Source organism: Eleutherodactylus coqui, unplaced genomic scaffold, assembly GCF_035609145.1.
Source record: "Eleutherodactylus coqui strain aEleCoq1 unplaced genomic scaffold, aEleCoq1.hap1 HAP1_SCAFFOLD_27, whole genome shotgun sequence".
Taxonomy (NCBI): Eukaryota; Metazoa; Chordata; class Amphibia; order Anura; family Eleutherodactylidae; genus Eleutherodactylus; species Eleutherodactylus coqui.
This window is the reverse complement of record NW_027102368.1, coordinates 1,121,601-1,131,866: the sequence shown is the minus strand read 5'-3', so window position 1 is coordinate 1,131,866 and position 10,266 is coordinate 1,121,601. Positions and strand designations below refer to the sequence as shown.

At 52.0% G+C, this 10,266-nt stretch overlaps 3 protein-coding genes across 3 annotated transcripts; 2 read left to right on the top strand and 1 right to left on the bottom strand.

Moving 5' to 3' along the window:
* Positions 1-6,724: 6,724 nt before the first annotated feature.
* Positions 6,725-7,050, top strand: LOC136602459 (histone H4). Its single transcript, XM_066588888.1, has one exon. The coding sequence runs from the start codon at positions 6,725-6,727 to the stop codon at positions 7,034-7,036; it is 312 nt and encodes a 103-aa protein (XP_066444985.1). The 3' UTR covers positions 7,037-7,050.
* Positions 7,051-8,148: 1,098 nt separating this feature from the next.
* LOC136602470 (histone H2A type 1-like) lies at positions 8,149-8,589 on the bottom strand. Its single transcript, XM_066588896.1, has one exon. It carries the CDS (start codon positions 8,587-8,589, stop codon positions 8,197-8,199), a length of 393 nt encoding a protein of 130 aa, XP_066444993.1. The 3' UTR covers positions 8,149-8,196.
* Positions 8,590-8,914: 325 nt separating this feature from the next.
* LOC136602471 (histone H2B 1.1) lies at positions 8,915-9,318 on the top strand. The gene has a single exon (XM_066588897.1). It carries the CDS (start codon positions 8,929-8,931, stop codon positions 9,307-9,309), a length of 381 nt encoding a protein of 126 aa, XP_066444994.1. The 5' UTR covers positions 8,915-8,928; the 3' UTR covers positions 9,310-9,318.
* The last annotated feature ends 948 nt before the right edge of the window (positions 9,319-10,266 follow it).

The window sequence follows — 10,266 nt, the reverse complement described above, 5'->3', positions numbered from 1 at the left end:
TAAAACGTTACTGTGAGTCGTGCCCGGAGTGTCAAATAACAGCTCCTATGCCCCATTACCGGAGCCCCTGAGTGCCCTTGCCCATCATAGAGGTGCCGTTTGAGCGGATCACTATGGACCTAGTTGGGCCCTTGGTAAAGTCTGCCCGGGGTCACCAACATATATTAGTGGTTGTAGACTATGCCACCCGTTACCCCAAAGCCGTTCCTTTATGCAATACGTCAGCCAAGGGTATTGCAAAGGAACTATTTCACATGTTCTCCCGCACGGGCATACCAAAAGAGATCCTGATGGACCAAGGAACCCCCTTTATGTCAAAGGTCATGAAGGAATTGTGTAAGCTGCTGAATATTAAGCACTTACGGACGTCGGTGTACCACCCACAGACGGATGGTCTGGTTGAGAGATTTAATAAGACCCTAAAAAGCATGCTAAAAAAGGTAGTCAATAAGGATGGGAAGGACTGGGACTGTCTGCTGCCATATTTAATGTTCTCAATCCGGGAAGTCCCACAATCCTCCACTGGGTTCTCTCCCTTTGAATTAGTTTATGGTAGACATCCCCGAGGGCTCCTTGATGTAGCTAAGGAGACCTGGGAGCACGAGTCCACCCCCTACAGGAGTGTTATTGAACACATCTCCCTCATGCAAGATTGAATTGCGGCGGTCATGCCCATTGTTAGAGAACATTTACAGCAGGCTCAAGAAGCCCAAAGCCGGGTATATAACCCTGGGGATCGGGTACTAGTGTTGGTGCCCACCCTAGAAAGTAAATTCCTAGCAAAATGGCAAGGACCCTATTAAATAATTGAGAAAGTCCTCCGATAAATTATAAGGTATACCAGCCAGGTAGGCGGAAACCAGAACAATTGTACCATGTAAACCTAATTAAGCCATGGAGGGACAGAGAAGCCCTGACTGCAGTGTGCTCCTCCCATGGTGGGGTCCCAGAGGTGTGTGTATCAGGGTCCCTGTCCAAATCCCAACAACAAGAGTCGAGGGAATTTATACAACGTAATTCAGATGTGTTCTCTGATATACCAGGGCGTACTGGTGTCATAAAACACGGCATTATAACTGAACCAGGGGTAAAGGTTCAGTTGAAACCGTACAGGGTTCCAGAAGCCCGCAGATGAGCCATCTCAGAGGAGGTCAAGAAAATGCTAGACCTCGGAGTAATTGAGGAGTCGAAAAGCGAATGGTCCAGCCATATCGTGCTGATACCAAAACCTGATGGCTCTCTGCGCTTCTGTAACGACTTCCGGAAGCTAAATGATGTGTCAAAATTTGACACATACCCAATGCCGAGAGTGGACGAGTTGATTGTGAGACTGGGTCATGCCAGGTACTTTTCCATTCTCGACCTTACTGAAGGCTACTGGCAGGTTCCCCTTACAGAGAGCGCGAAAGAAAAAGACTGTGTTTGCCACACCAGAAGGGTTGTTTCAGTACATCTGCCTACCCTTCGGTTTGCATGGAGCCCCAGCAACCTTCCAAAGATTGATGGATGTCATACTCAAACCAAATCGTCAATATGCGTCAGCATCATCTTTAGCGAAGACTGGGACAGCCATCTACCCAAGGTACAGGCAGTACTGAACTCCCTTAGAAAAGCAGGGCTCACAGTAAACCCAAAGAAGTGCGCCCTGGGTCTTGAAGAAGCACGATACCTGGGGTATATAATAGGTAGGGGTATTATAAAACCCCAGGTCAATAAAGTTGAAGCCGTTTAGAACTGGCCACAACCCACAACTAAAAAGCAGGTGAGAGCCTTTTTAGGCATTGTAGGGTACTATAGGCGGTTCGTGCAGTATAGTGTTAGTAGCCGGCAGTATAGTGTTAGTAGCATTACGCTACAAGTGGCTCCAAGCTGCATAATCCGGGCCGGCTTTTCCTGGAGTGACCAAAGTGAAGGGTGGGATGGTCACTCCCACGTACCAGGTGAGGCTGGTACCAGGCCTTATAAAGCCTTGGCCTACAGGGCCTAGAGGAGAGCTGAGACCTCTGCAGGTCTGAGAGTCCTGGCTGGCTGTGTGCAGGAGCCATTTTGGTTACCAGTGTGTAGACAGGGACGCTCCATGTTTAGTAAGTGCTCAGACGAGCAGGATTTACTTTATGTTTGCCTGATGTTAAGGCCTGTTTTTTTGCTTTGTTTGCTTGGAAATAAACCCAGGCGAAGCCTGGACTAAAGACTTCATCGCAAGTGTCACTGTCTCTGACTGCTTATGCCCAGGTTGCTACTGATCCTAGACGCTAATCCCTCACACATAGTATATCTAAAGATAGATAGACAGACAGACATACAAACATATTGCATGCTAATGAGCCCGCCTGTCTGGCAGTTGACTGTGCATTGTGATGTCATCAATCTGGTGTGACACGGGCAGTATAGAATGATGAATACTGGAGCTTGGTGGCCATCTGAAGTCAGTCTCCACTTCGGACGGGTTACAGATTAAACAGTATTGTATTGTCGTAAATGTGCCCGGTCATATCTCCGCTTGCTGCATGCGGTGTGCTATATTGTTGCAGCGTGTGCATCTTCCATGCTGGCACTTATAGGATCCTCCCAGTAGGGTAGATAAATTGCCCCTATGTTTTTGATGCGTCCTTACAGAATACTATACTGGGCCTGGGGGTTATGGTATCTATTAGGAAAATATCACTTTTAAGTATCTCCCAGTGTTTACTGAAGATCATTCTAAAGGCCCATTTAGACACAACGATTATCACCCAAAATCCACGCACACGGCAGTTCATGGGGCAGTTTTGAGCGTTCGCTTTGCATAAGCGTGTAAATGAAGACTCACGCTGTATGCAGAATACAAGCGGGATCGCTATCTTCTCCATTCAGCTGTTGTCTTCTCAGAGCGCTCAGCTGATATCCGGCTAAGCGCTCCTCCTAGCGGGGTATGCAGAACACAGCTGGAGCGCTTGTCTTCTTCATATTCCGGCTGTGTTCCCCAAGCAGGATACCAGCTAAAACAATAGTATCAGCGGCATCCCGCTAAGAATGCAGCATGCAGCATGGATAAGGCTCATCGTTGTCTTTCAGCTAGCTAAATGGGCCATTATTGAAACATTGAAACATGTCTGCTTGCTGGGGGGGCGGGCAGTGCCCGTGTAAGGGTCTAGTACTCTGTTGTATGCATTGCACAGCTGCAGCATGTAAGGGGCTAATGTCTGAAAGTGGCTGGGATATGTCTGCAAAAGTACCAATACATGTACCATCACAAGATGTCTGCCTTCTATAAATGCGGGTGATTGAGGTGTAGTTGGAGTCCATCCTCTTCAACGGTTAGGAGTGAAGGGTACTATTGTACCCTGATGCTGTTGGGGCATGGTGGTCTGGACGCAGGTCAAGACCTGTTGGCTTGTTATGGAGGACAGGGGTTAATGCACCATGTGCAGAGACTGCTGGTGCTGCCTGTCTTTGATGCATGCTAGATTAGTCATGCCTGGGAGTAGGGTGATGTTGTGTGGCTTCCCATTCACTCTGCCAGTTCCCATGTGCATAGTGGCTATATATTCTCACGCCTCCCTTTGCTCAGTGCTGCTTATTATGTTCCATAGTGGAGTCCCTGGAGTTTGGAGCTCTTCTGTGCTGGGTATATTTCTACTTGCAGATGAGTCGCTGTGGGTTCCTTTTCAGTTGCATTTCTGTTTTTCATTTCTGTGTTGCTTTGCTGTTCGGTTCATCTCTCCAGGGGTCCTTTCAGGGACAGACAGGGCCCAGGAGGAAGACCGTGGGGCCGTCTCTATCAAGACTACTACTCTTCTTTAAGGCGGGGCCCCTTCACCTCCCTTACTAGGTTAGGGCCAGGCTTCATCCTCCCTGGAGCGGTGCTACCATTCAGCATAGCATGGTGTGCGGCTCGTTCCTACAGCGCATGCGTTCCCTGTCGCCGTGCTGAGTGTGGTACCCTGGTGTCGCACAGGCTTTTCATAAGGGTTATGCATTTCAGTTGTGGTGCACACTGTTCTTCGGTGCATATCTATCTACTAGAGTAGTTGTGAACATCACCCTGCGCCGGTGCTGAGCGTAGTGCTTGTGAACCATTGGGGCGTCACACCCGCAGCAGTCAGGAACACAGCGATCCATGGGCAACCATATATATCCTGGCAATGGTAATGATCTCACCTATGCAGCAGGTTATGTTAGCTCCGGTCTTATACTTCTTGCTGTGTCCTCTTTTCTGCATGAAGAAAGCAGTCTCTCATCCATACCGCTCGATCCTAGGCGGTACGTCCTGAGACGTTTGCATTTTTCTTGCTAACCTGAAGTTGAATGCAAATTAAATATTCTAATCAAAGAGCCTCTGAGGCGAAGCAGGGTAATTTGGAAGCGGGCCCACTCAGCAGATAATAGGCTCTCTGCCTGAAAGAAGAAGGTAGTTATAGATTCATAGAATGGTAGAGTTAGAAGGACCCCCAGGGTCATCGGGTCCAACCCCCTGCTCAGTGCATGATCACTAAAACATCCCAGATAGATGGTTGTCCGGCCTCTGAAGACTCCCATTGAATGATTACTCGCCCACCTCCCGTGGTAACCTGTTCCACTCATTGATCCCCTCACTGTCTAATATCTAATCTGTGTCTCCTCCCTTTCAGTTTCCTCCCATTGCTTCTTGTCTTTCCTTGTACAGATGAGAATAGGGCTGATCCCTCTGCACTGTGACAGCCCTTCAGATATTTGTAGACAGCTATTAAGTCTCCTCTCAGCCTTCTCTTCTGCTAAACATTCCCAGATCCTTTAACCGTTCCTCATAGGACATGATTTGCAGACCGCTCACCATCTTGGTAACTCTTCTCTGGACTTGCTCCAGTTTGTCGATGTCTATTATAAAGTGGGGTGCCCAGAACTGGACCCAGTATTCCAGATGAGGTCTGACTAAGGAAGTGTAGAGGGGGATAATGACCTCACATGATCTAGACTCTATGCTTCTCTTAATACATCCCACAATTGCATTTGACTTTTTGGCTGCTCCATCACATGGTTGACTCCTGTTCAGTCTATGATCTATTAGTATAGCTGATTCTTTTTCTTGGATAAGTGTACATTTCAGTCACTCTGGTTGATGCCTGTTAGACAGCCATTCCTCAGCCTCAGACGGAGAGGAGAAGAAACGTGTGCGGTCACCATCCATATGCCATGGAGTATGGCAGCTGGAGATCTCAGAGTTGCCTTTTGATCCCAAAGAAGGGCGCTCTCTGCTTTTGTAGATCTGCCGAGAAGTCCGGGAAGATGGATTTTGCAGCATTGTTGCATCTAAGAGGGCCTCCTGTTCTGGCAGCTTGTAGGATCACCTCTCTATCCCAGGAGTAGAGCAACAGGGGTCCGGGAGGAGCGCCCGCCTGGTATAGGTGGTTTCATGGGTACTCGGTGTGCGCGCTCCACCACAAAGACCTGTGTGACAGGGAAGCATTCACGTAGTCACCGTTCCATGATCCCCTGCGGTCTCTGCCCCTCAGTGCGTTCTGGCAGGCCCACAACACAGAGATTATTCTGCTGCGAGCCATTTCCCAAGCCGCCCGCCTTTTGTTTCCAGATTTCTGCTTTTGGCGTAAGCTCTCGCACAGTAGCTGCCGTCGGGGATACGGTATCATCCAGCACAGAGATCCTGTCCTCTGTACTAGTGACGCGGTCTCTTAGATTCTGGGTGGCTTGTCTCAACAGGCTCACATCCATTCAGATCTCGAGGATTTTACCCGTAAGGGCAGCAGTAGCTGTCTGCATCGCTGATAAGAGCCGACCGGACAGTCATTGCAAAGTCTGAACCAACCCAGCAAGCGAACTCAAACAGGCGGTTGGTGCAGAGGCCACGTCTCCTGATGCAGATGATGTCGTAAGGCTCCGTGTCGGGGGTTCCCCCCTCGCAAACATATTTAGTGTATCACTGGGAGAGTTCTGTCTAGTGGGTCCCATAGCAGAACCACTTCTGCGTTTCCTGCCTTTGTAGGGGATTGTGCAAATTGCTTAAAGCTCCTTAAGTAGACCTGTAAAGGCCCCTAAGACATAAGGAGTATACAGCAGTGTCTGGCAGCAGTCACACAGGGAAGTCGTTCACTTTGCACTTCATTGATGACTGTAATGAGGGACTCCGGGTCTTGAGAATCTGCAGTGTTGCACAGCATGGTGGCCACAGCAGAGGAGGAGTAATCCTGGCGCTTCTTGGGGTGGCAGTAGAAGTGCCACTGTATGCCCTGTGCCGGGGACTGTCACAGGTTATGGGGCCTCCTTGTTATACACGGTGCCCTGATGTTCCTGCCGCCCACAGCTGTCTGTTGTGGCTCCTGAGTGTCTCTCTGCTCCGGCAGGGGAGCGCTGATGCAGCAGAGCTCTAGTACTCCCCTTCACCGAAGCCTCCCTGCGCGCTCTCCCCTCGCCCCCACGTGTTTGTGGCAGCAGCTGCACTCCTCACTTTACAGGAGGGATTCACGCTCCAGCGGCTCTCTGCTGCATGGCCCTTGTCTCCTTCACCCCTCCTCCGTCTTCTCTCCCACTGCTTCAGGAGCTGACAGGCCAATCGGCTGCACAAGATGGCAAGGGCTCTTGTATTCAGCCAATCAGCAGGGAGAGGGGATGGGCCTTTACTCTAGACTACTGAAAGAAACGCCCCGCAATGACGGCCCTGATCAGTAGTTCCCTCTCTGGTCCGCTCACGGTCTATATAGAGTAGGGCTCTGCGCTGAGCAGCTATCGCTTTCTACTGACAACGTTGAAGATGTCTGGTCGCGGTAAAGGAGGGAAAGGTCTTGGGAAGGGCGGCGCCAAGCGGCACAGGAAGGTGCTCCGTGATAACATCCAGGGCATCACCAAGCCTGCCATCCGCCGTCTAGCTCGCAGGGGAGGCGTCAAGCGTATCTCCGGCCTCATCTATGAAGAGACTCGCGGCGTCCTGAAAGTCTTCCTGGAGAACGTGATCCGCGACGCCGTCACCTACACCGAGCACGCCAAGAGGAAGACCGTCACCGCTATGGACGTGGTGTACGCGCTCAAGCGCCAGGGCCGCACTCTCTACGGCTTCGGAGGTTAATAATTCTGCTCTTTCTCCATACCACAAAGGCTCTTCTCAGAGCCGCCCACCTCTTCCAAGGAAAGGCTGTAATCCAACTCCCTGTGGGGTCGTCAGCAGCGGTGATAGTCTATGCGCTCTGACATGATACAGCCGGGGTGTAGCAGCCTCCCCGTCAGGGTGCGCTTCAGGCTGCGGTCACGGCACGCTTTTAAACCCCTTAACCTGTTTAGGGCAGGCAGGTTATGTCTATAATACGCGAGGAGCTGGGCCTGAATTAATGAGTGCGGTGAAGGGTTAACAGACCTGCCGTTGGAGGTCGGTGGTTTTAGTGCCGCCTATGGGCGGGGCTATAGTCAGATTCTTCCCGCTCATTGGCTGATCCCCGGAGATTTTGAACTTCCCGCTCAGTTGATCGCATCTCCCGCTCTTCCTGTCCTCCACCCATCCATGTAACACGTGTAATCAGTGACCAGGCCGTCTGATATAGAGGCGCTCGGGGCTGGAGGTAAAGAACCCTCAGATACACCCCCTAATCCCAGCCCTACGACGAGCGGTGGAATCCTCCACCTGCTCCACCCGTAACGCAAGAGGACGTCTAATCCCTGTAGGTTTACTATAATCCAAAACCAGCCTGTGCCGTGCAGGGCTCTGGGAAAGCTGTGTGATATAGCTCCACCTCCATAAAAAGGGCATGGCTGTGGAGTGACATGATGAGCGCACTTCTAAGGGGGCGACCGTGCAGAGCTCTGAGAGGGCTGGGTGATGCGGCTGCAACGCTTTGTAAGCATACGGCCCACGCAGGACCCTGAGAAAGCTGGGTGTTCTATCCGAAACACAACACAAGCGTTCCGATTCTTGTATATACGTGACCAAACAGAGGACTCTGTTAACCCGTTATCGCAAGGACTGGTGAGCGAGTCCTACAGCCGCCCGTCCTCTGGACATGAGGTCACCTAGAGCAGGACGATTGTGCGCTTCTGCCGGTGACAGGGATGGCCAAATTGGCATCCGCCCCAATCTCTGCCTCCTTGTGGAAAGTCCTATACATTTATAGTTTCCCGGTGCAGCCGGCGTACCGGCCACCGAGTATCACAGCATAGAAGCGGCGCAGCTCTGTTGTAAGGAGCATGTGGGTGGCTCTTAGAAGAGCCTTTGGTTCTATGGAGGGATCGGCGCGATCACTTGCTCTTGCTCGTCTTGCTGCTCTCGGTCTTCTTGGGCAGCAGCACGGCTTGGATGTTGGGCAGGACGCCTCCCTGGGCGATGGTCACCCCACCGAGCAGCTTGTTCAGCTCCTCGTCGTTGCGCACAGCCAGCTGGAGGTGACGGGGGATGATGCGGGTCTTCTTGTTGTCCCGGGCGGCATTGCCAGCCAATTCCAGGATCTCAGCGGTCAGATACTCTAGCACTGCTGCCATATAGACCGGAGCGCCGGCGCCCACCCTCTCAGCGTAGTTGCCCTTGCGGAGAAGCCTGTGTACACGGCCGACAGGGAACTGCAGTCCTGCCCGGGATGAGCGAGTCTTGGCCTTAGCACGGACTTTGCCTCCTTGTTTGCCGCGTCCAGACATCTTCTAGCACAGGAAAGCAGAACTAGGAAAAAAAAAACACTTCGGAAGTAATGATAAGGAGAAGAGCCCTTCTGTTGATTTTTATAACCTGCTGCTCCGCCCTCCTCTCTTCTAATTGGGTAGATTTCAATCCACGCAATACAGGCCAGACTTGAGGAAGAACCAATGAGCGGCACTGGGCGTGGCTAATGACGCTCACAGGGGTCACATGTTTTGCTGCTCCAGTAGAACAGCAAGCAGACGGCTGTACTCATTTGCATGGCCCCGCTATAAATACCGCAGCGCTGGGAGGTGCAGGAACTCTGTTCTCTCTAGTTCGGAAAGTATCTCTACGTTACCATGCCTGATCCCGCCAAGTCTGCTCCAGCGCCCAAGAAGGGCTCCAAGAAAGCCGTGACCAAGACTCAGAAGAAGGACGGCAAGAAGCGTAGGAAGACCAGGAAGGAGAGCTATGCCATCTACGTGTACAAGGTGCTGAAGCAGGTCCACCCCGACACCGGTATCTCCTCCAAGGCCATGGGCATCATGAACTCCTTCGTCAACGACATCTTCGAGCGCATCGCAGGGGAAGCCTCCCGCCTGGCTCACTACAACAAGCGCTCCACCATCACCTCCCGGGAGATTCAGACCGCCGTGCGCCTGCTGCTGCCCGGAGAGCTGGCCAAGCACGCCGTGTCCGAGGGCACCAAGGCCGTCACCAAGTACACCAGCGCCAAGTAATCTGTTCTGTGGCCCGCCGTGCACGATCACCCCAAAGGCTCTTCTAAGAGCCACCCACCCCGTCTACAGCAGAGCTGTCACCTCCTAGTCGGTGTGTAGGTTATTGTAATACGTTGCTGTAGAGTGAATGATAACCAGATTGTGTGCTAGTTCTCTCTGGTGTCTCTTCTGCATCGTGCAGTATAAATGGTATTATTGGGGGAGGCAGCAGCGGAACACAGATGGTCATCTCAGACTCCACCGCCTGCTGCGGTTTGGGGCTCCGTTTTCTTCCCCGTGTCCACAAGCGCTCGGGGGGGCTCTGTCCTATTGCCTTCCAGCAATAGCAATCATGTCTTCTGCTGGCAGTAGGTGGGGATAGACCGCCGTTATGTCGGCGCGGCTGCCGGGTGTTGATGCATTGCTCCCGGTGTGAGGACAAAGCGGCCGCAGCATTGTTATGGACGATGCCCTGACGGACTGCTCAGAACCCGTGGTTTATATCGCCAGTAATGCAGCTGGGATGAATTAGAAGAAAGCTGCGGATGGTAAAGAGCAACTAGGAGGATCACCGACGGGGAGAAACCCTGACAAGGTGCAGTTCCAGCACACTTTAGGGAATATTTAGAAACCCAGCGCGGGAGTTCGGGATATTAACCGAGTGTGATCGGTGGAGTGTACAGCGCCGGCCGCATGCTTCTCCCGATATGTACGCGTCCCGGCAGCTCGCTGATAACCCCAACTGTTCTCTCAGAAATGGTGAATACGTGCCAGCCGGGCCGGGGAGCTGATAGTGAGCGGACCTGGAGCTTGTGTCCTGGGAATAGGCAGATCTCTAAACCATCCGGGTGACCCGCGGACAGAAGAGCCGTCACTCTAGAGCACCCGCGGACGCCTCCATACTGGTGGGCACTGTGCGGCGCTCTACCTAGATTTAGTGGCGCCGCACCGGACAATAAAGCCATCAGATAATCGGCG